The sequence below is a fragment of the Culex quinquefasciatus genome, chromosome 2, assembly GCF_015732765.1.
Source record: "Culex quinquefasciatus strain JHB chromosome 2, VPISU_Cqui_1.0_pri_paternal, whole genome shotgun sequence".
Classification (NCBI taxonomy): Eukaryota; Metazoa; Arthropoda; class Insecta; order Diptera; family Culicidae; genus Culex; species Culex quinquefasciatus.
The window spans coordinates 198,891,856-198,918,234 of NC_051862.1; the positions used below are offsets into that span (position 1 = coordinate 198,891,856).

Sequence of the window (26,379 nt, forward strand, 5' to 3'; positions counted from 1 at the left end):
TTATTTCATTATTTTATCAGACGATTCGAAATTGTGCATGCAGCAACTATTGGTCAAATTTTCAGTGTTAAAAATGAAACATTTGCACAACTTTCTAATCTTTTTAAAAAACATGTTTCGGGAATTTTTGAATCAAGACTAAAATTTCAAAAGGGCCACATATTAAATTTTACACCCTTTTAAAATGTTAGTCTTGATTCTAAGATGCACTTAAATTATTTTTTTTGTGGCTTTTCAATTTCTTCCAAAAACACTTTTTTTTTCAAAAAATAAAATAACTTGGCGGCATTTTTTTTGGCTGTATGGCTCTATGGCTCAAATGTTGCGGGTAATTTTCCCTTGAAACTTCAAATTAAACACACGAAATTCGGGAACTGAATGCTTAGATATAAAATCAAATTTTCATTCGAAAATGACTGAACAACTTTTTTGATAAATTGCACCGTTGTCAAGTTATAGAACATTTTCGAAAAATGATTTTTGAAATTAAAAAATATTCCATGAAGGAACAATTTTCAAGCAATTTTCTTTTTTGGAATTGGTTGATTGGACTCTCAGGTAATCATTCATTCATTACACATTAAAAACATGCACATAAATTAATCAGAAGCTCGAAAGTTGATTGAACTGAAAAGTTCAGCCAATTACCAATGTTGTTTTGGATTACAACTTCCATAACTGATTATGATCTATCTAAAGGCAATAAAAAAACAGTTATGCATCAAAAATGCTTTTTCAATTAATTAAAATTACCTCTCGGAAGAAAGTACTTTGGGCACACGCATAACCAAAGCAACTTCCCTCCCGAATCATAAATATTTCACACGTTTGGCGTGCGTAACGTCTCATTAAATCTCGTTAGACACAACAACCAACAGGCACTAGTCTTATTAAATCATCGTCCAATGTGCACTTTCCATTTCACAATGCTGACCACTGCTAGCTGTAATTTTTTTTTTTTTTTGAGCGCAAGTCTCTAGTGAGTATTTTTAATGAACTTCACCGCCGACCTGCACCTTAACAACAATTTGTTATTTTTTTCAACTTGAAAACTTGAATTAAGACGTCGTCTACCCCAAAACAACCGACCAACAGGAAAAGTGTGCACAAAGCAGATAATAAAGCTCGATTATTATCGGTACCACCGGCTTCCGACGAACTTTTACCCATCACAGAGGCCTTCCAAAATAATTGACGTCCATCATGAAGGCGACCTCCTCCCCTAGCTCTATATGTGCCTTCAACGCCGAACCTCCCCTGAAAAGTCGAAAGTGAAATACTACCACAACTTCTGTCTATCTATCGTTGGCCCCAACTTTTACTTTCAGGTCATCAGCCGATCGGTTTTGCTCTGCTTCCCTCGGGGAGGACTCGAAGGTCAAACGGTCTTCCCCATCCAGGCGGCCACTAATTGAGTCGAAACTGGGGGCGCGGAAGTCTTCGTCGGGGGGAAAAAAAGGGAAAGTTACGTGTTGTTGCTCCAGGTCAATAAATTCGATTGCATAAAATTGATTCTTTCCGAGATCCCCCCCGCAGCGATTCGCGTAAAGCACTTTCAATTTCAAAAAACTTCAATTCCCAGCTTCATTTCGGCAAAGCCGGCTCTCGCGCGCAATTCAAATTGGACTCGGCGAGGAAAGCTCACGACTTGCTCACAAAATAGCACCACCACCACCACCAGGGATGGAAGATAATATCGAGCTTTTGCGCTCCAAACAGCGCACACTTTATTTGCTTGCTTTTCCAGAGCGCAAATCTAGGTCAACGAGACTGCTGCTGCAACTCGACTCGACTCGACTGGAAGATGATGATGACGACGACGTCGGCCAAAAGTGAAAGATGCTGTGCAATTGCAATTAGACGCTGGTGGAGGAGGCCCTACAGCTCGGTGCAGTTTTGTCCGAGTAACGAAACCGGTTTCGTGCTGGTACGACTGCCCTTATTGGTGAAGTAGAAAATTGTGATTCAAATTAAGTTTTAATTCGGGAAGCACCACAAGCAGATCAAGTAAACATTAATCCTTGAAATTTTCAACAAAATTTTGAATGTCAATTTTAACAAAAATACAAAATCAACCGTAATTTGAGGTTATTTGACTGAAAATCATTTTCAACCTTTTTAGTTGAACTGTAATTTTCAGTTATAATTTATATTGAAAACTTCAAAACAAGCAAGAATCTCGATTTTCGTCCAAATCGGACCACCCTTGTTTTTGGCACCACCCCAAAGCTTCGCCTTTTTCGCAAAAAAATAAATAAAATTGAATAAATTCTATTTTTAAGCATTCAAAATTCAATATCTCAAAAAAAATTAATAACTGCGACTATTTTCAAAAAAGTTACCTAAAAATGGCTATAACTTGAGAACGGATCTCTTTATCAAAATTTCACTAGAGTACTTTTTGATTGCAAATTCAATTTTACATCGAAAAATGAAGTTAAAATTTTTTTGCGACCAGTATTTCGATTTTTTCAAAAAAAAAATCAGTATTAACTCAAAAATTCATAACTCGGCCAAAGATTTTTTGCCCGTTCTGGAAATTTCTGAAAAGTTGGCATTTGAATGTCCCCTAAAACATATCAGAAAAAAAATAGTGTTTTTTTGCAAAAAAAAAACTATTTTTATTACCGTGTATCATTTTTTCAGTGTAGTCCTTATTCATACCTAAAACTTTGCCGAAGACAACAAATCGATCAAAAAATTCCTTCAAAAGATAAAGATTTTTGAATTTTCATATTTCATTTTTTGGACAGCTGCCAAATTTGTGTGCACCGTTCTTAAGTTATATACATTTTGAGGTAATTTAAAAAAAATGGAGTTTTTCAGCGCTTATGTTTGCCCATTAGTGCGTCCATCCCGGGATTTGTCCAAAACCGGGAATTCCCGAATCCCGGGATTTTTTATATTTTGTCCCGGGAATTCCCGAAATTGAAAACAAATCAAATTTTGCTCTGGACACTCAGATTTGGTTGTGGAAATAGATGAACAGGTGAATATTTAGTAATCTTTAAAGCATTAAAATGTGTATTTGGCATATATCAGCATTGAATTTGCTTATTAGTGAAAATTGTTAAAAAGTGCTTTGAGCCTAAAACATTTTCTATTCAATTTTATTTATTAAAAAAGACTTAGTATTATATTCATGTATATTTATGACATTAAACTTGAAATATTATATTTAAAAAAAAAAATATCCAAAACCGGGATGGAGCATATCAGGACAAAAGTAACGCATTAAGACAGCTATTTTGTTGCAAAATGTTCTGATTGTTTTGATTGATTTCGATTGCAACAGGAACAGAACAAAACAATTAGTACACCGATTTCTATATTTATTACACTAAAATCTCCTATTCAGACTGCAGTCTCGATTATCCCCAGTTGGCAGAAGTGAACTAAAAATATTTTTTAAAATATGTTTTAAATATAAAACATAAAATTCTAAACATACCAAAGTGTTACATTGTCTGGCATAATTATTTTTTTCGTTTCTTGTTTTTTGACAGTTTCAATTAAATTGTTTGAGCTTTTTTTGTCATGTTATAAAAATAAATAAATAAAAGAAATATATTAAAAATTGTGGTTCATTTAAATTCTAAAGCACATCAAAGAATAACACAAAATTTAATGTATTTTAAACTACCTAAAGACTGCTGCCCTTGTTCAGATTGAAGTGAAGCTTATCACTAATGGAGCACCGGATTCGAGTGATAGAAATGACAGTTCTCCCATAAAGAACACATTGTAGAAAAAAAAGCAAAAAACTGCTCGAATGGAAGTGCTCCATTAACAGTATTGAGCTAATTCTATAATTTAAGCTTAAAAAACATAACAAATATAAAGAAAACAAAGATTTTATGACTGCTTCAAAAATTTCCCGGGATCCCGGGAATTCCCGGGATTTAAAAAATATTTTTCCCGTTTCCCGGGAAATTCAAAACCCGGGAAAATTGGACGCCCTAGCTGAGACAATTCCCTACATTTTGATTTTTTTAATTTTGTTTATACCGCCTTCGGTTGCTAAGAAATGACTTAGCAAAGATACAAATAAACATAAAAAAACGTTCTTCAACCATCGATATCTCTGAAACGGCGATGATGAAATATAGAAAAAAAAAACATTTTGCAATTTGATAGGCAATCAACTTTTAAATTTTAATCTCAAACTTGATGTTAAAAACACAAAAAAATTAGAAAAAAAATGTTCGTGGTTCAATTATCTGAAGTCGAGTCTGAACTGTAGTCCGATATTCAATATTAAAAAATGTTTTTTTATCAAATCCAACGGGAAACTACTTACTTTTCTTGTCATTCTCGAACGACGAAACAGCCTACTTTCCTGTACCGAAAATAACAGAATCGAATAGAAACAGTTTTCAAATCAAATGCCGAAAAATACTTTTCAGCACTAAATTTGTTTAAAAATAGTAGTTTATGCAACAGGTTGCAAAAAGAGGATTTTTTCAGCACGAGTCGTACATTTATCCAACGAGGTTCACCGAGTTGGATAAATACGACGAGTGCTGAAAAAATCAAGTTTTGCAACGAGTTCCATACAACATTTTTTGCAATTTCGAATAACACCCATTGAGTGAAATTTTAAGTCGAATTTTCATGTATTTTGTCAATAAATCGTTTAAATCAAAAAAATGTTGAAAAGTGTTACTTTTCGAAACAAGTGCTGAACTTTTCAGCATTTATTTTGAAAAGTGTTGCTATTTCGTCGTTCAAGAATGACAGGAAAAGTAAGTAGTTTCACGACGGAATTGCAAAAAATATTTTTTTAAATTGTTTTGATTTAAACGATGGATCGACTAAACACATGGATATTTGAAATATAATTCGATTCAAAAGGTGAACTTGATATTTTCAGCACTCGTCCTATTTATCCAACTCGGTGAACCTCATAAATGTACAACTCGTGCTGAAAAAATCTACTTTTTTTTAAATTTTTTGTTCTTTTCAATAAAAAAGGATTTCGATTTTTTTTAATCTGAAGAAATTCAATTTTTTTTTCGCGAAAACTTAACAAGCTTAACTTTATGTGTGGGGCAAACAATTTGAAAATGTTGATCATGAGCCCTCTCCCACGTTCGCGCAATGACTCATCCGTCCAAATCATGATTCTTCCCGGCTACATTGGCACCCATTGTACCAAAATCGGGAACCGCTCAAAAGTTTTAAATCATTTGACGCGTATCCCTTACCCAAATACTGCTGAATAACTGCCACCCCTCCTCTCTTCATCAAACTCCAGAACTCGCTCTCTTCTTTCTTTCTGTATGGAACTGCGCAAAACGTGACCTGCTTCCCGAGATCGTCGAAAAAATAAGCCCGATCACGGTCGTTTACGGGTCTTCATCAACTCCACCACCACCTAATGAATACCAAACCATTTGGTGCGACGACTGAACTTTACTTCTTGAAATACTCTTCAAAAATGGTCGGCGACCGGCAAGTCCCAGTCCGCATCGAATCCACCTTGTCGAATGTCGCCTTACCGGTGAGGCTTCTCGAATCCGAGAAACCGGTCCGTGAATCAGGCTCTTTCATTTCTAGGTGAAGCTTGGTCACGTTGTTTGAAGAGAGTTGTATGAATCAGAAAGGTGGACTTTGGCGTGACTTGCTTTAGAGTTTTCAAGAAATTGAGTTGTCAACGGTCGCGGTCATAATTTTTGCTTCAATTAACTCTGTTTTCATAAGTAATTGACGTCAGATAATCACACTGCCGAATGTAAATCGTGGGACTAATGTGGGTTCCCACAGGGCACCCATCTCTCTGGGACGAACGGCAACGACTAACGAGAAATGACACTTTCATGCCAATGAAAGTCTTTCTCCACGGTCCAGCATCGCGTAGCGTATATAGCTTTTCATTCACGGTTTCACGGTCCGGCGTCATTTTCTATCAATCTTCATTAGTGGAACCGTTCCGAGATTCCGCCAGCATATCGGGCGCGCTATTACGGAGGGGTACAAAGATCGTTATTGTGATGGTTTAGATGACGGTAGGGATGTCATGTTTAACTCAATTTCCACGAAATTCACAATGCAGTCGTTTTACAGAACCTTCTCCAAAACCTTGTCATGTTCTCGACTTATCGACTTCAAAGCCATCTCTAGCGTATTACGATCTCCGTTGATTACAGCTCTTATCCCCTTATGAGAGTCGTACTGATTGGTCCTCTTGCGTAATTCCACCTATAGGATGCCAGCCTGCTAATTTGCCCTAGGCAATTTGAGCGCCACCCGCCAAGGAAACTTCATCATCGGTCGCATCTTGTCTGCGTGTGTCAAGTGCATCTTGGCTGTACGGGACACAATTACTTGGCAACACGCACATTGTGGGTGTGCAATTAACAGTCGGCTTCTTAACGAGTCGATAGTTTGAGTGAGCTGTCCAATTGTCCGTAAACCGTTGAGGTTTGGCACAATGCAGCAATTGGTCATTGCATGGATGAACGTTGAAAGGGAAAAGCTTTTGGAAGTGGACAAAATTTGCCGGAATAAAATAAAAGTTCTTTAAAAAAAATCAAATTCAAAAATGATATGATTAAGAATCCAAAAAGTTAGCTGTTTAACTGTTTGGATTCTTAATCATATCATTTTTAAATAATGTTTCTTACGAAGTTTCAGACAGACAAAACTTGAGTTAAATTCATGTTTTCATTCAATAAATGCAGCATGGAAAATCATTTAGTTTGTAAATTTGGAAACTCTTCTGAATTCAAAAAGTTTTGAGAAAGACAAAAAACAAACAAAAAATTAAGGTATTTAAAAACAAAAGTTTGTTTGGGATATGAAGATTGATTTTTTTGGGCATCTTTTTGTTTTTTTACTTTTTAAAAGATGTTTTTGTTTATATTGTACAAAATCTACTTAATTAAATAGGCAATTAATGAATAAGACTATCAAACTTAAACCTAGTGTTTTTTTTAAAGAAAGCCAAAAAGTTTTTATAAATTCAGCCTTAATAAAAACGCAATATTCGTAAAATTTGAGATCTTTTCAAAAAGAATATTTTAAATAATTTAAATTCACAACTGACAATTAAAAAGTATTGTTTTTACTTTTAAAACTTTTAATAAGAAAGTTGTCAAACAGGTTTGTGGTTAAAAAAAAAATCAGAATAATTGTTTTCGAATAGATGCGAAAATTGTATTTTAAATTTTAAATGCAAAGATTTTCCTAGTTCTTAGATATTTTGTTTTAAATGTGAACTTTATGTCCCTCGACTCTGAACAAAGGAATAGGGGAGTCCAGAAAAAATATAAAGATTGAAATTACTAGCCAGGATTTCAACGCTAGAATAAAAAAAAATCGGAATTTCAAAAAAAAAAATCTAAATATTTCTGAACTAGCATTACTTTCTAAAAATCAACTGACTAAACATATTAAAATTTTATTTTTGCAATTCCGTCGTGAAACTACCTACTTTTCCTGTCATTCTTGAACGACGAACTACTTTTCTATACCAAAAATAACAGAATCAAATAGCAACACTTTTCAAAATAAATGCTGAAAAGTTCTACATTTCAGCATTGAAATGGGTGCTGAAAAGTTGATCTTTTCAGCCCTTGTTTCGAAAAGTAACATTTTTCAACATTTTTTTGATTTAACCGATTTATTGACAAAATACATTAATATTTTACTTAAAATTTGACTCAATGGGTGTTTTTCGGAATTGCAAAAAATGCTGTATGGAACTCGTTGCAAAACTTGTTTTTTTTTCAGCAAAAAAATCCTTTTTTTGCAACTTGTTGCATAAGCTACTATTTTTTAAATGTTTTTATACCCTGAGTTTTTGAGTAGATCAATTTAACAATACAATTTAACTTGGATGACTTTACAGCGAATTTAAATATTTTCATTTTTTTTTTCAGAAATTTTCAACAATAGTCACTTTTTATAATCAAAATTTTATCTAAAATCAATCTCAATGCAACTTTTAGTTTTTTTTTTTTTTTATAACAAAAATTCAGATAATTATGCTAATGATAATTTCACTTTCAGTAATTTTTTGTAAGAACACAAAATAGTTATACTTTACTAATTCGCTTACTTCTTTATTTTACTAATTCATTCAATATTCTTTAAATTGATTATTCTATATTTTTATTGTTTGAGAATTTCTTTAGAATTTTGATTTTTTTCGGAATTTCTGATTGACTTGGTATCTTTGGCAAAGTTGTAGGTATGATTAGTACTCTTCAGAAAAAAAAGATTTATGAAAAAAATCCCGTTTTTTATTTGACTCACTAAAAGTGAAATTTCTAGAATACGTGTTTATTTCCGAATTTTTTTTATTTGATTTAGAGGACTGAAAAAGGCAATTTTTGCGCAAGATTTTAGAATGGGGCAAAATGTGGCACCGTCGATATGCATTTTTTGAAATAAAAAATCGAAAAATGATGTTAAATCAAATTTGTAATCAGATCTTTTTGATGATTATAGACATTTTAATGTATTTTTTGAAATTGTACTTTTTGCAAATTAAAAATACTTCATGAGAGGAAAGCTTTCCTGCAATACAGCCTATAAAGTTTAAATTTTGTTAAAAGAAGTTTTTCTCTGTATTTTGTGCCCTCTTTTTCTACTTTAGATATCTTGGAAATCTAGGTTCCATTTTAAATGGCAAAAAAATTAAATTTCTTAATTTTTTTTCTTTTGAATAAAAACAATTTTGAAATTAAAAAAATATAATTAAAAAAAGAGTAAACTATTGAATAGACTTTAAGGGTGCACAGTCACGATGGAAGTTGTTGTCTTTTTATTCCAAAATTGTCAAACTTACGGACCCAATCCTGCAATAACGGAATTGTAAAACTAATCAAACTTTGTTGTAAATTACTTTCTGGACACTACTTTAGGGGAAGAATAAAAAAATATTTCGATAGTTCTCGTAGTTTTGAAAATACTAAAATATCTGTAACAAAAATCTTGCTGCAAAAGCTCTGGTTGATGTGCACCGTTAAACACTTATTTAAGACATGTTAAAAAATCAAACTTACGTAAATGCTTTACATAAGTGCTTTTCCTTAGTACCAAAATGTTTATTGGGAGAAAAATTATGTTTTGTACAAATATATAAATATTTTAGGTTAAAAAACTTGTACAGTCGAATGAAAGTAACAAAAAAATATTATTCAACACACAGCCTAATTTAAAAAGTTTGAAACATTACGTTTTACAATCTAGACTTGATTATCAGAAGGCCTTTGAAAAATTTCACTTCAAATAATCGAATCACGAATATAGTATTTTTTTATGTCTTTGTTTTTGTTGAGCTTAATTTTATTTTAATTTTCAAATCCAACATGGCGGTGAAAATGGCGGTGATGAAGTATTGAAAAAATGCATTTAGTCATTTTCAAGGCAACACACCATTCAAAATTGACTAGAATTGGGTCGTAGAATTCGAATTAAATGTTAAGGCTAGTACAAATTTTATTTAAAATTTTTGTCTCTCCCCCTTCAAAGTCGGTCCGAAAAATCAGGGGGCAAATTTTTTTTCAACTTCAAGATTTCAATGGAAATTTAAGTGCAATTCCCCTGCATTTAGAATCATTTTCAGAATGTTTGGGTAAATTAAAAAATCTTTTCAATTTTTGAAAATATTCGATGTTTAGTACCGCAAAAAGTTTTTTTTCACAATTTTTTGTTTTCGTCAAATCTTACATTTTTTGAAAACTAATGATTGCAAAACAAACCAAACGAAATCCCATACAAACCTTCGAATAAAAAATATCAATTTGTAAAACAATCAAAAAAAAAAATCAAATTATTCGCTCTACAGCATTGCCTTGGCGTTCTCGATTGCGAGATTCCTACTCGAAACTAGGTGTTCGAAGGCTTGATTGTTGAGGCAATTGCAAACCTCTTTTTACACCTAAGCTTCCATCTACCCCGGGATTCGAACCGACGACCTTTGGATTGTGAGTCCAACTGCCTACCAGCGACTCCACCGAGGCAGGACCCAGGGAGACGACTCCTACACCTGGTCTGAGCTAACGACCTAACCTTTAGGTTAGTCCGGGGCCAACATTTACTTCCCTTCCGACGGAAGGCGTGATCAGACAAATCTCGTCTCGAAAAATGCCACCGGGACCGTCTGGGATCGAACAAAAACAAAGAGTTTTATTTTGCCCCCATTATTTTTTGTTGACATTTTTGACAGCATGATGGAGATAACAATTTAAATAAAATTTCCATTGACCTTACTTTATAAATTTCTATAACCTGAATTTGTATTTTTTTTAACTATTATGAAATTTTTCTTTTAAATTTCATTAAGAGTGTTTTATTTATAACAGTAAAAATGATGAAGTTCAAAAATATACAAATTTGTTTGAGACTAGTTGGTGAAATTTGACCCCTTTACTCTAAAATCTTAGCTACGCCCCTGACGTGATGATTGCTCCATAAACAATTCAAAAGTAGCTAATGGAGAGTGCAGTGTTGAAGTTGCTACACGTGGTCTCTCCAGAGATTCGCACCAACAACAGCCCCCTACTGGGACACAAAGCGAGGAGGGCCATCTGGTGAATTTCAAATATCATCATCATTAGTGGAACCCGCTCACTCACTTGTCGTCAGCTCTAGTTTGTGAGTTGTGTGTGTTTGCTCAATCAACTGTTCGATACGGATGAATTTTGCAGTTGTAATTTAGTTCCCGTACACTATGCTGTGGTATCAGTCAGTCCGCGACCCAATTTGAGTTTGTTTCGCCATTTTTTTTCTGTCGCTACCTTCTAGTCCACTGGTTCCGATTTGAGGGCCTAGAACCGCGCGCCCGACTGTAGAGTACGGAACGGCATCAATATCCAATTAAATATGTATTAGTGTCAAACCACACGCGCGCACTTTGAATTGCGGATTTGCAGTGTCCCGCCCCTCCATCGGCCGCGGTCGCAATCAGAAAACGGAACAAACCCGCGAAACAGTCCGCGACACGGGTTGTGGAGTTCATGGAATTTAGTTCAGGACGCGCGGACGGACACGACACGTGAAGGGTTTTGGCGTTTGAATTTATGCATGAATGTCATGATATTGATTTGCGGAATTTGCAAGTTATACATCCGGAATGTGAGGTTTAGACGGGTGCGGTGGGATTCGATTGTGACTGTGAGGTATTGTGTTAGTTCGGTTCCGGTGGATGTGCCTTTTTTATTGGGAGAATTTCCTGTTTGGAAGTCGTGCTCTCACTAATAATTAAACTTATTATGTTTTTGTTCAAATTATTATGAAATCTACAAAACTATTATAATTTATTTAATTAACTTATTCACCTCTCTTTCTCTTCCCACAGATGCCGGCATCCATCCGTCAGGGTGCGGCTTCAACGACGAGGTGTCCGCCTGGATGGACCGCGTGCAAAATTCCGCCGCCGAGGACCCAACCATCGAGGAAGAGGACAGCGTCCAGGACGAACAAACCGCAGACAGTGGCCAGACCGGCAGCAGCGGACACAATAACGTGAATAATTTATTCCAAAAATCATCAACTCAGCCAAACTATAATAACGTTAACGGTAGCCACGGTGGCGGCCAGCATCAGCAACCCAATGCTAATTACCGTAAAAACTATTCTAAAGATAAGGCCAGCCGGCAGGGAGGAGCAGGAGGTGACGAAAGCAACCGCATCGAAACCGGCTACGAGTTCAAGTTCCCGCACGAAAAGTATTCGAAGGCTGCGAACTGGCGAGCCACCGGGGAGCATCCGGACGACGGAAGCTGGCACCGGAGATCGCACGAGCGGGTCCGGCGGGCAACGCGGCCCAAGGAGGAGAACAAAAACACCTGCTCGCTGTACATCCAGACGGATCCGCTGATTTGGCGCCACATTCGGGACAGCATCGCTGATGTGAGTAGCTCATTTATTGTTTATTTCAAGGTTCAGTAGATCAAATTTCATCATATTTCAAAAAGCAATTTATTCAAATCACCCCTTTTGAAATAAAAGTATTTGCAATATAATGTTGAGGACCTTCAACACATTTAGTAATTTACCTTAGTTTTGGATTAATTTCTGTGTTGAAATTAGGGGATACCAAAAGTATAAATACAGTGAACTCTCTCGTTGTCGACATTCAAGGGACCGTCGAGAGCGCGAGGTATCAAATTATAGAACAAAAAGTCAATGCATGTTACTTGAAGGGACTGAAAATTGAAAATTGAATATTTATTGACAGCTGGAGCAATATTGATATCGAGACAAAGGCCCAATGAAATTTGCGTTTCTAGCCAATTTTTTTTTTTTTTTCAACGAAGGCATAATCCTATTTTAGATAATTTGTTTTACGAAAATTCTTTGGGAGCCTTCCCTATGACCCTATGAACAATGTTTCATACAAATTTGACAGGTGCCCAGACAAAAATAGTATCTAGATATTCTAAAATCTTCATCTTGGGAACGAAATTTTCTGATTACCAAGTCTTTGCCAACTAATAAAAAAAAAAGATTTACTTTGAACAAATCGCCTATTGGTTTCACTCTTACTTGTGTGAAATGGTGAGTAAAAATAAGTTCCGTGAAATCAATTTTTTTGTTATTTACTTTTTGGATGTTTTGTAATATCGCTTACAAAATGCGAATTCAAAAACACCCAAAATAGAAAAAATACATGGCTTATCAAAGATTGGACCTCTGGATTTTAAGAAACAGTGGATAAAAAAACCAACAGAAAAAAAATAGTTTTTAAAGTCTCATCCAAACAGCACCCCATTTTCTAATGCCAACACACTTAGATTTTTTACCGAATTCGGTAGTTGAAAAATCGGCAAAGTTAGATTTTCGGTTGCAAGATAATAATGAACTTTATTACCAAGTTTTGGTATTTTTTTACCGAATTCGGTAATATTCAGTTTACTGAACTGTTCAGCAGTTGAAAATTCGGTAAGGTTTACCGAATTCGGGAAAAAAAAATCAAAGTGTGAATATCTGAGTAACTTGGCAAATTCACAATACTAAAAAATCAAACATTTTTGAAAATTTCTGCCCCTTTCAAAAAAAAAGTATTTTGAAGATTTTGGAATCCAAAAGGGCATAATATACAATGTTTTGAAAATGCAGTCAAAAAAATTGTGTGAGATTTCCCTTTTTTCTTTAAAAAATCATAACTACTCGGCTGCAACATTTTTGCCCCTTAAACACATCAAAAAAATTATAATAATTAAAAATACGGATTTTGGAAAATTGATTTTTTTGAAAAAAAAGTTAATTTAAAAATCGGAAAAAAAATTCCGTGAGCCTTTTTTTTATGAATAGTTATCAACTTTGTCCAATACACCAAATCGATCAGAAAATTTCTTCAAAAGATTCAAAAGAATTTATGGAAATGTGTTTTTTCTTTAAAAAAAAATATTTATTACTTATTACGCCTCTCAAAATTAACCAACATTTTCAAAATGATTATTTTTGAAAACTTTATGATTTTTCAAAAATATTCACCATTGGTATAAGGGCGATGAAAATATTTTTTTGTTTCCAATCCATGTCCCTTGATTCTACCCAAAGTCGATGGGGGACAATTTTTAATGAAAAGACAAAATTGCAAGTGATGGTTGTAACATTTCAATAAAAACATGATTATATAAAGCATAATACACTAGCACAATTGTTCAACAGTCATTTGTTTAAACAAAATCTGAGTCTAGACGAAAAAAAAAATCATAAAAAAAGATTTTTTTTTTCAACGGGTTCAATCATACCTGACAATATAATCAACGCAGAAAAATGCCTTTTTAAATTGTTTTCAGTTAATTGCATGAACTTCTTTTGAAATTTTCAAAATATTTTGGAAACATAAACTATAAGCGATATTTCCAAAAATTATTGAAAAGTTCAATTTTTTATAAAACGTATCGTTTTCAATTATTTAGAATATTTTTGAGGATTAATCCTTAGTAAAATAGTAATACAACATTTTTTGCAATTCCTAAAAACACACTTTGATCAGAATTCTAGGTCAAATATCCACATATTTAGTCAATGAATCGTTTAAATAAAAAAATGTTGAAAAGTATTACTTTTCCAAACAAGTGCTGAAAAGTTCAACTTTTCAGCATCCGTTTCAGTGCTGAAAAGTAGAACTTTTCAGCATTTGTTTTGAGAAGGGTTACTACATACCATACCATTTTTTTGTCAATACTTAGAAATCTTGGAAATTAACGATTGCAAAACAACTCTGGAGTTTTTTTTTAAAGGTCCAATAAACCAAATTTCCAGTTTTTGCTTTTTGGGTATTTTTGAAACCGCCTTGAATCAGAGGTATTAAAAAACACCCAAAAAGCAAAAACTGAAAATTTGGTTTATTGGACCTTTTCAAAAAAAAACTCCAGAACTGGACAGGTGTATAATGCATTTTAAAATACTTTTTTCGTTCAAATGATACCGTGGCCTGTTATTTAATTTTTTCTACTTTTTTACGGATGTTTTACAAGATTCATTATTAAATCAGGACCTGCTAGTCCTGATTAAAAAAAAAAGAAATTATTGTTGTGGAAAAGATCGGAAAATTTCACGAATGTTTCATGTTTTAACGTTGAAAATCGGACCATTAGTTGGTGTTATTTGGGTGAGACTTAGAAAACATCAATTTTACGGTTTTTAATTCTTTGCATGGCAATATCTCAGCAACTAAGGGTCGTATCAACAAATTTCAAGAAAGCAAAATATAGAGAATTTTCTCTTTACCAAATTTATTTTTTTCCAAGGTGAACAACATGGGCACTTATTTTAAATAATGAACAATAATACGATTTAAAAAAAAAATGTATTGATTAAAAAATTATATGGACAAATTAATGATGCAAAGTGGCTTCTTTGGGCATACCAAAGGCACAAAAAAAATGTCGGCCGGATTAAAAAATACAAAAATTAAAAATAAAAACGTTACTTAATCCACCTTAAGGTGGTTGGTGCCTTCCTCGCACATTTTTATCAAAATATCTGAGATCCGGCCTCAAAAAAAGTTTATTAAAAACACTAAAGTACTTATAACTTTTGATAGGGTTGTCAAATCTTCAATCTTTTGGGCTTGTTGGAAAGGTCTTTTGATTACCTATCCAACGATGGGTCGCATGATAGATCCGGACAACTTTTTCATCAAAATATTTGAGATTCGGCCTCGAAAAAGTGTATAAATAACACTTAAGTGCTCATAACTTTTGATGGGGTTGTCAGATCTTCAATCTTTTGAACGCGTTGGAAAGGTCTTTCAAATACCTTTCTAACAATATATAGCATGACGGGTTTTCTTACAAAAACCACCCTTTTTATAATATTTCAAACTATAGCCAAATCGTTTTTTTAGCATAATTTTTGAAGTACTTTTCTAAACTTCATAATATTAACTAGGGTCTTGTGGGACCCCAAGACGAATCGAATGAGACCAAAACGGTCCAAATCGGTCCAGCCAGTTCAGAGATAATCGTGTGCATATTTTTCGGTGCACGGACTCACATCCAGACACACGCACAGACATTTATTCAGAATTTGATTCTGAGTCGATAGGTTTACTTGAAGGTGGGTCTACGAGGTCAAATAAAGAAGTTCATTTTTCGAGTGATTTTATAGCCTTTCCTCATTGAGGTGAGGAAGGCAAAAAAGACCGGTTTCGTGATCTATGATGACCAGCTTTTTTAAAACTGTGTCTCATTTTTTTTCTAATTTTCCTGTACAAAAAAACGTTATCCAGTCAAATACTTCAATGTCAATGCACCACGTGTTTCTGTATCGAAACAACCGAGTGGTTTCCCTTTCTCGTTGGGGTCAAGTTCAGCCAATAAATCTTCCAATATAGATGGGCAGGGGAGGCACAATGAGAAAGAAATTACCCGAAATATGCTCCCAAAATTAGGTCCCATTTCTCAAGTTCCACTTATTTGTTCTTGGAGCTATACGCGAAAGAAGACTCTTCGCCATTCCCTAGGTGAACGAAGGCATTAAATCTTATCGCGTGAGCCCGATCGCGTAACGTTAATCGGCTCGAGGGAAAACATCAGGACGGCGAGCGCCTGAATGTATGCCAAAGTGGAAGCCTCTTCCTTGGGGAGGCCCGGCCCGGCCCGGCGCGCATATTTTTCATTAAGTGAAACAAGCAGCAGGCAAGGAATTTATCATAATGTCTCTCTCTGTCTGCGGTGCACTGTTAAAAAGTAGGATTTCCTTTCGAGAAAAAAATATTTTATGTTTTATTATGTTTTTATTAGATGACAAAAATCAATAAAAAAATGTTTTAATTAAACATGGGTTTTTATTTCTACAAAACAAAATAATAATTTTATTCTATACAGAAGTGGGAATTGCGCGCGAAATTAATCATTCGCTAATTTATTATCCTCGTGGGCGACGCCACAGCCGAGACCTATCATTCGCTGAATAATTACAAACTCTGACAGACAGAAAGAAAGTGTGCCAGACGACGTGGAAAACGACACTCTGAAAAGACTTTGATACAATCAGCGCTACGCTACAAGATTCAAGTAGACAGTAACATTGGCAAAGAAGGATTAGTTCCATTTGTTTGCGACGTTCTTGGAGCGTATTTGATTCAAGACGATGACGATGTTTACTTTCAATTTTCTTTCTCGACGACGAGAACTGATGAAAAAATCCTGCATTAGATTGCTATGTGCATTGTCAAAGCCAATATTTGAAAACAATTCCAGGGTAACTGATTTCAAAAAGAGCTTGCAAAAAAAATGAAGAGATTTCATCACTTCAACAAATCACTGGCTACAAAGTTGACCTTCGAAGTTGTCTTTTGCAACAAACAAGCCAATTAGGATATTCCCTCCCTCTCGCGGAACTTTGTAACATGATGAGCTGCAGAGAGTGAGAAGACATCACACAAAGTGATTTATTACCCCGGAGTTCCACCTACCTCCGATGGCCACTAAAATTCCCGCCCTTTCTTCGGCTCGTCTATTCTCTAGTAGAAATAGAGATCATTCCTTCCGAACCGTGAAGCAGTCCAATTTGTCTCTGCTCTGGAGCTTATTTGCACCCACTTCCAGACCCTGTGTAACATATTATTGGGTCAGGGACGTTATCAGGGGTGAATCTATGGGGGTTTCAAAAAAAATCCATAAGCAATGAAAAATAGTTTCCCCTTATATTTGAAACAAAAATTAATTGAATTTATGTTTTTTAATTTATCATTTCATCTTCAATGAAATCTAGAAATAAATTAAGTTCTAAATTCAAATTTGGTCTTAATTTGTGAGTTTAAAAATTTTAATGTGTCCAAATCGGTAAAAAAAGGCCGTTCAAGTTCAAATATTTTTTTAAAGTTTATGTTCAATACTGACTTAAAAAAAATGTTTTTCAAGAAACTTACAACGTCTTCAAATAGCTAATAACTTGTCCGGGATCGTTTTGTGGGCTTCGACAAAGTTGTTGATCATGAAATTTTACATAAAAATCTCTCACTTGGCACATTAAACGCTACCTTTTGATGGAATTTTGTTTTGTCTGTATAATGCATTTATCAACACTTTATTCAGACTGAGGGATGGAATAATCGCAAAAAAATCAATTTCGCTAGCGAACTTTCTTCGCCCGCGAAAGAGAGAGGAGGCAAATCACGCAAAAGAAAATCGCTCCCGAAATTCTTCAAGAAAATCAATTTGCTGATGATTTTTTGTGAATTTCCTTATCAGCACCACTTAAAAGTATTTATTTTACTTTGTTTACACACATTGTCCATCAACAAAATGTGACAGGTCGTTTTTCGACGTGTGACGATCCACTTGCAAGTGTAGTAGTGAAAAAGATGTTCCGCTGAATAATCAGGATGATGATTTTTTTAGATTTCTTTTACCGATCTTTCGTGCGCGAGAGAGGAGAGCCATGCTCCCTTCGGATTTTTTTCTCTTGATGAACGTCCAATGATTTTCTTCTGATGATGATTATTCCATCGCTGTTCAGACTATAACGAGTTATATAAATTTTTCATTATTTTTTTATTTTTTATCAAGGTTGTTAACCCTCTAAGCCCAACCAACCCCGACTCTAGACGGGCTTTGATCTAAAAGTTTGCCAAACAAAATAATTTATGCCCCAAATCTGAAAAAAGCTTAAAAATTAGAAATCCTATTTTTTTATAAAATCTTAGGTTTGTTGATTTCACTTGTTTCGTGTGACTGTCATTTTTTAGAAGAAAACAAGTGTTTTTTTCTCTGGTCGACTTTGGCCTTATTTCTAATTAATATTTCCTACTTTTTGTATCAAAAAAGTATGCAGCAACAATGAAAGAATCATCACCAGAAGAAAATCTTTTGACGCTCATCCAGAGATAAAATCGAAAGGAACTTGGCTATCCTCTCTCGCGCACGAAAATTCGGCTAAAGGAAACTTAAAAAAACATTATCACCAAGATTATTCGGCGGAACATCGATTTCTCTTCTACACTTACAGGTGTAATGGCACACGTCCAAAAATGACCTGTCACTGAATAATTTTTGTAAACAAAACGAAATATATTGATTTAAGTGGAGAGAATCACAAAAAAATCTTCTACTGATTGATTTTCTCGAAAAGTACGGGAGCGATTTTCTTTTGCGTGTTTCGTCTCCACTCTCTTTCGCAAGTGAAAAAAGTTCGCAAGCGCAAAAGTTTATTTTTTTCGATTATTCCATCCCTGGTATGCAGTAATTTTTTGTTATGCCCAGATTTTTTTTTACATTTTTTTTTGTAACTTAAAAGCTAATTGTTTAATTGTACATCAAATATTGTGAAAAACACTATAAAATCGAAAAAGTAACTGGCAAATTGTGAAAAACAGAAAATATGCAAAAGATTATGATTCGAGTTTGTAGAATAGGCTTAAATTCTAATCAAATAACAAAAACGAAATGCGATAAATGCAGACAAAAATACTAAAAATTAATGAAGAAAACATAAAACAATAGAAGTAAAGTGTTTCTTAGTTGCTCAAAATAACCTCCTCCAAGTGAAAAACAATAAAAAAATATCAGAATACAAAGTTTGGGCAACGTCAACGATGCAATTTTCACAGTTCAGATTTTTCAACCTTTTATTTATTTTTTTTTTATGATGTAGATAATTTAAAGTATGAGCACATAAAAAATCCTACCCTTCCTATATTTAAAAAAAAAACTCATTTTTTATAATTTGCATAATGGGCAACAATAATACGAAATTTGGTATAGATTTTCACAGCATTAGATTTTTTTGCAGGAAAATAACGTTTTTAAATATATTTTTTTTTATAAATTGCATGATGTGTATCAAACGACTTTAAATTAGGTACAATACGTTAATTTTCATCAATTGCAATATAGGTATCAAGCTACACAAATTTGTTCATAGACTTTGACAGTTTTAGTATTTAAATTTTTCAAATTGAGTATCTTTGAAAAAAAACGAGATCTTGTGTTTTTTTTGTAAAACTTTAATTCAGTGAAAATATTGAAAAAAAATCCGGTGTTTGATGCCCAAATTGTGACTTAACACATTTTTATTAATTTCCTTAAAATACGATAGTTTGTAAACATTTTGAGTACTTATACAATTTAACTTGCAATACTGAATATAAATCTTATTAAGGGGTTACATACATGTAAATCGGCATAAATTTCAGAGGTTGGTTTGAACACACGCTTAAACCTTTTTCTTAAATCTGTTTTCAGGGCATTAAAATATACATTTTCATCTATCAATAAAATAAATGTAAACACATTTGGTTGTATATTTGCCTAGATATAGCTATTTGAAGTTAGCAGTTTCAAAAAACGGGTGCCACGATATCTCAACACTGCTTTGACCAAATCGGCCCAAAATTTTGGTGAAGACTCATTAAACTGGTCCCGTGTGCATGACGAAGGCCGATTTTAAAAAGTTTATTTTAAAAAAAGATAAAAATACTTTTGTGTTTTTCATATAAATATTCGTCAGTTTTTGATTTTTGTATTTTTTTAATAAACAAAATTTCAAAATCGGGCTTCGTCATGCACACAGAATATGTCTTGAGAGTCTTCACCCCAAATTTCAGTCAATTTGGTCTATCCCATCTCGAGATATCGTGGCACCCGGAAATCAACTCGGTGTTCCGAGAAAAACGTTCACAAAGTTTGACAGTCCGCTTTGCACATGGCAAAAGTTGAAACTTAAATCATCTTCAATCATGACATATCTCCATGAAACTTTCAGGAGTGATTGGAATTCATCTTTGTAAAGGCACTCCCTTGTGGACCACCGATCAGTGAGGTACTCCTGGATATTAGCTCCTGAAAAGTGCTTTAAAAGTGCAAAAAATGCCTCACGGCAAGAAAAAGAGGCGGTCCTCACCAGTAGGATCGGCAGATTTGAAGAAGCTAAAGAATGCCGAAGCGCTACCTGCAAAGCCAGGCAGTTTGAGCAAGGACGCTCAAAATTCGTCTGGAAACCAGTTCGCTACCCTTCCTGTGGACGTGAGCGAGAAGGAAGAATTTGAACGACGGGAAAAGTTGCCACCCATTTTTGTGAAAACATCGTCATCGGATTCGGTGCGAAAGTGGCTGACCGGGTTTATCAAATCGGGTGCTTTACGAGCTTCCATTCGCTTGTGTGCTGATGGACTCAAAATTCTGCTACCTACCAGAAAGGATTACAACTACGTTCGGGATTTCCTGAACAACACCAAGATTGAATACTACAGCCATGACGATCCAGGTAAACGCCCCATGAAACAGGTCCTCCGAGGTCTGTACGACATGGATGTGAGTGTGCTGAAAGAAGAGCTCAAAACTCTGAAGTTGAACGTAATCGAAGTCTTCAAGATGACGAGACACAACAAGGACATCAAGTATCGTGATCAACTGTACCTGGTTCATCTCGAGAAAGGATCGACAACGCCTTCTGAGCTGAAAGCAGTTCGGGCAATTTTCAACATCATCGTGACTTGGGAACGTTATCGTCCAGTGCACCGTGACGTGACACAGTGTTCGAACTGCTTGCAGTTTGACATGGTGGAAGAAACTGTTTCATCAAGAGTCGTTGTGCAACTTGCGGAGGTGAGCACAAAACTCAAGCTTGTGAAACAATAAACGAGAACATCGAAGCGAAATGCTTCAATTGCGGCGGCGACCATTCTACCAAGAATCGGAGCTGCCCAAAACGTGCTGAGTTTGTAAAAATTCGGCAGCAAGCGACGACGAGGCACCAACCAAATCGTCGCAAAACACCACCAGCATACACGGACGTGGATTTTCCTGCTTTGGCGTCGCCAGTAGCAGGATCTGTTCGAGTGGTTCCAAATCTGCAGCCATTGCCGTTGAATCAGCGGCAAAGAGTTGCAGAGAATACAACACCTCCAGGTTTCAGTCAGCAACCGAGGGAAAACCAACCAGCATCAACGGGTGAAGGCAGTAGTGACCTGTTTTCACCACAAGAACTTCTGAACATTTTCATCGAGATGACAACAACACTGCGTGGTTGCAAAACTCGCCAGGAACAAGTAAGAACGCTTGGAGCATTCATCTTAAAATACAGTTCGTAGTTTACTCATTCTAATGATTTTGAATATTTCAATGAATTTATTTTTTTAGTTTTAAGTTAGGATTAGTTGTTAAAGTGATTTTTTTTTCTTTTTTACCCAAATGTATTCGATTCAATGCAATAATGTAAAACAATTTGAAGTAAATAAAATAAATGTAATCAGTTAATAATAAAACGAAAAATACAACAAAGATGAAGAGCATTAGGCCATACCACTTAGCATGTAAAAGAAATGTAATTATTATATGAAAGTTCAATAAAGACATATTTAATTTCAAAAAAAAAAAATCTTTGTAAAGGATTTAATAAATATTCGGAATTATGAAATATTGAGATTTTCTACATGTATGTAACCCCTTAAAGAAGATTCGTGATCTTTCACGCTTAAAAATTGCAATTTTCAAGGGGACCATTTCCAAAACACAAAATTTCACGGTACGAGGAAAATTATAAAATAACCTTGACATTTTTTACATATTCAATATTCAAGTTATTGAAACACAAACAATACAACAAAATTAAAACGTTTGGAGAGTTTGATCTGTAAAACATCTGAAGTTATGGAGAAAGAAAAAATAGTCTAAATTTTGGGTTGATTTCAATTTCAATTTGTGTTTTTATTAGAATTTAGCAGTTCTGCTCGAGGGTGTTACATTTGCAATTAGAGATTTGGAGAATCTTTCAACTGAGATCAATTCGTAATCCTTTACAGGGAGGGTACAAGTTTCTAAGTTTAGATTTTGCTAGCTGAGTGCTCTTTTAGGGAAAATAAATTTTGAGAAAAAACCCTAGAAAATGTTGGATTCAGATATGATTTTTTAGCAAGTTTTGTTATTAGAACAAACGTACCAAATTTGAGTTTCATTGAATGGAAGATTGGTTGAGATAAAATGGCTTTTTTCAACTACTTTTTTAATTGTATAAATAATGTGCTATTCATTGCAAATTGCCCATTTTTTAAAACATTTTGTTAAAGGTACACTCAACCCCTAAATACGTCTCTGCACTAGCGTGGTTCACGTTTCTATGAAAAAGACAAAAGTTGTTATTTTGTCTTGCATCAACCGGAATTTCGTTCTTTTATGTCCCCAGAAGCATTCCTGAAAATTTGAGCCCATTTGGTAAGGTCTAGGAGCTCCAGTTTTAATTTGAAATTTATATGGGATTTTGATTTATTTTCCATGGGAAACTATCTTTTTTTACATTGCATTAGGATTTTTTTTTATAAATCGATGAAATGACTTGATTCTTATAGTAGGAGATAGGTTTTGAACTGGGGAACAACTTTGTAGAACATACCAACATGCTAGGAAGTGACCCTTTAAAGATACAGATACTTTTAGATGGTGGCTTTTGAAGGGGCCAGCCACCATCTAAAAGTATCTGTATCTTTAAAGGGTCACTTCCTAGCATGTTGGTATGTTCTACAAAGTTGTTCCCCAGTTCAAAACCTATCTCCTACTATAATAATCAAGTCATTTCATCGATTCATTAAAAAAAAAATCCTAATGCAATGTAAAAAAAGATAGTTTCCCATGGAAAATAAATCAAAATCTCATATAAATTTCAAATTAAAACTGGAGCTCCTAGACCTTACCAAATGGGTTCAAATTTTCAGGAATGCTTCTGGGGACATAAAAGAACGAAATTCCGGTTGATGCAAGACAAAATAACAACTTTTGTCTTTTTCATAGAAACGTGAACCACGCTACTCTGCACCCAGCAGTCATCCCTCATTACAACAGTTTGGATAAGCCAGACACGGTCGTAGCAAAGTATCGTTTATCTACACACCACCCACAATTTTCTCTATCTTGAAGCTGGAAGCTACTCATCCCATCCCCATCATCTTGCCATAATCCTTGCTCTCTGTTTTGTTCCATTGTACTAATTCTACACTTCGTTTTTTCCAGCACGACCGGGGCCGCAAGCAGGAGATTGACGAGAAAACCCGCGAGGAAATCCTCTCGCTGATTGCCCACCACGTGACGGCGGTCAACTACATCTACCGCAACACCAAGTTTGACGGCCGGATAGAGCACCGGAACATCCGGTTCGAGGTGAGTGAGATTAACTTGTGTGCGCGGTAGCGCTTTTAGGATTAATGGCTTGACTCTTGGGTTTTCTTTTTTTCAGGTTCAACGGATCAAAATTGACGACGATACGGCGTGTAACGAGAACTACAACGGCGAATCGAACGCGTACTGTATGGAGAACATTGACGTGTCCAACTTCCTGAACCTGCACTCGCTGGGCAATCACGAGATCTTCTGTCTGGCCTACGTGTTCACGTATCGGTTAGTGTGACTTTGAGAAAGCTTGAAGATTTTCAAACCTTTTTAACAATTTGAACCAACCTCTTGCAGAGACTTCACCGGCGGAACCCTCGGGTTGGCCTGGGTGGCCTCGGCGTCCGGTGCTTCCGGTGGAATCTGTGAGAAGTACAAGACGTACACGGAAACGGTCGCCGGACTGTACCAGAGCACGAAGCGATCACTCAACACGGGGATCATCACGTTCGTGAACTACAACAGCCGCGTTCCGCCGAAGGTTTCGCAGCTGACGTTGGCCCACGAGATTGGGCACAACTTTGGGTCGCCGGTAAGATGAAGATTTGGGATATCTTCATAGCGTTTCGATTGAATTCTGTCGTATTTCTTCACAGCACGACTACCCGGCCGAGTGCCGGCCCGGAGGCATCAACGGGAACTACATCATGTTCGCGAGTGCCACCAGCGGCGATCGACCCAACAACAGCAAGTTCTCGAGCTGTTCGGTGCGCAACATCTCGAACGTGCTGGACGCCATCGAGGACAACAAGAAGCGCAACTGCTTCCTCGCTTCCGAGGGCGCCTTCTGCGGCAACAAAATCGTGGAAATTGGCGAAGAGTGCGACTGCGGGTTCAACGACGAGGAGTGTTCCGACCGGTGCTGCTACCCACGCGTCATCGGCGAAGTGGACCTGGGACTGAACTCCACGGCCAAGGGTTGCACACGAAAGGCCCGCACGCAGTGCAGTCCCTCGCAGGGACCGTGCTGCGACAGCAACACGTGCAAGTTCGTGTCCAGCTACGCGAACATCACGTGCAAGGAGGAAACGGAGTGCTCGTGGAGTTCGACCTGTAACGGGACGACGGCCGAGTGTCCGGAGCCGAAGCCCCGCGACGACAAGACCAAGTGCAATAACGGTAAGAGAAATCCAAAGTTCTAACCCAACTCAGCACTCACCACCGCCCCCCTCTGCAGGAACCCAACTGTGCATCAAGGGCGACTGCTCCGGCTCGATCTGTCTCCTGTGGAACATGAGCGAGTGCTTCCTGACGTCCAACATCATCCCGAACATTGACAAGCGCAAGCTGTGCGAGCTGGCCTGCCAGAACGGGAACGATACGAGCACGTGCCGCAGCACCAGTGAGTTTGCCCACCTGTACGGACTGCCGGACGGGGGGATCAGCCTGCGGCCCGGCTCGCCCTGTGATAACTTCCAAGTGAGTACTGCTTTCTATTGACGTGGGACTACGTTTTATTTACAAATACTAGGTACCTCCTCTCAAACTGTAAAAATTTCATTCATCCTCAAACGTACACAGCACTTGAAATCATTTTTTCTGTTCAAGCTCAAATCAAGTAAAAATCAAATTTTCATCCAAATCGGACCACTTTTTCTTTGTTAACAACACTCCAAATTTTCCCATTTTTCGTGAAAATTGTGAAAACCCCTAATTTTCAAAAGACAATATTCCTGGGAAAACAATCCGTAGAAAAATAGGAAAAAATTACGCAATTTCGCAACACTGTCAAATTAATTTAGTTCAACTTGTGCTCTAGCATTATTTTTTTATCTAAAAAACTTTTAAAAATTAGAATTTTCAAAACTTGTCCTTTCGCGCAATTAATTTTTTTTGAGTTTTCGGGATAAAGTTTTTTAAATATCGTAGAAAAAAAAATCCGTAAATCGTAGAAGGTTGATCCAGGACGTTGTTTTTTTTTACTTTTATCAACTTTTTACAAAAATCATGATCTTCATTCGAGACTCAGACACCAGCCATAGCGGACGTGTATTGCGCGTTCGTGCTATTATTCGCCTTCTATAAGTGAGACAGTCGTGGCCCAAGGCCATATATTGTTCGCGTACAAGTGACCATCCGTGATGACGACCTACCGCAAGGACTCGCTGGTTGTGGACTTGAATGTCCTGCCAGTAGCTCCGGATATCGACCAAATCAAAGCATTCCTCACAAAAAACGTTCAGCTGGATTTTTCTGCTGTACGTAACCTGCAATGGAACATCTCCAGGAGCCAAGTGATCATCGAGACCGCAACAGCCCAGCTAGCCCACATGATTTCTCAGGAACACAACATGAAACACAGCATAGTACACCAGAACAAAAAGTACTTCATTCCCATTTTTGTGGAAGACGGTGCCACAGAGGTAAAAGTGCACGATTTACCACCACAAATGCCCAACTATCTGATAGCATCTCATCTCCAGCAATATGGAGATGTGCTATCAATCCGTGATGAAGTGTGGAAGGATTTCTTTCCCGGCATCCCAAATGGTGTGAGGGTTGTGCGGATGAAAATCGTGGCACCGATACCTTCTTTTTTGGAAATTGAAAAAGAAACAGCGTACATAAAGCACAATCACCAAATTAAAACATGTCGACACTGTTCCAACAAATTGCACACGGGACAAAAATGTAACACTGCAAAGATGAAGAACACCAATACCAGCAACACACCACTAGACGCAGAACAACAAAAGAAGCCAACCGAAAAACCACTCTTGCAAGAAACAATTGAACACGAGAAGCAGACCTCCAAACCCATCGGCACCACTATCGAAGAAGAAAATCCACACCAAATAACAACACCAAG

General features: G+C 36.1%; 1 protein-coding gene across 6 annotated transcripts in view; it reads left to right on the plus strand.

Moving 5' to 3' along the window:
* The window catches only part of LOC6050782 (disintegrin and metalloproteinase domain-containing protein 10), a 199,274-nt gene that overhangs the window by 161,443 nt on the left and 11,452 nt on the right, over positions 1 to 26,379 (plus strand). For all 6 annotated transcript variants that reach the window (XM_038251319.1, XM_038251320.1, XM_038251321.1 and 3 more), the window contains 6 exons: positions 11,309 to 11,862; positions 23,415 to 23,561; positions 23,638 to 23,798; positions 23,868 to 24,102; positions 24,167 to 24,689; positions 24,748 to 24,989. In XM_038251319.1, coding sequence (XP_038107247.1) covers positions 11,309 to 11,862; positions 23,415 to 23,561; positions 23,638 to 23,798; positions 23,868 to 24,102; positions 24,167 to 24,689; positions 24,748 to 24,989 — 1,862 coding nt within the window. The remainder of the gene's footprint in view (positions 1 to 11,308; positions 11,863 to 23,414; positions 23,562 to 23,637; positions 23,799 to 23,867; positions 24,103 to 24,166; positions 24,690 to 24,747; positions 24,990 to 26,379) is intronic.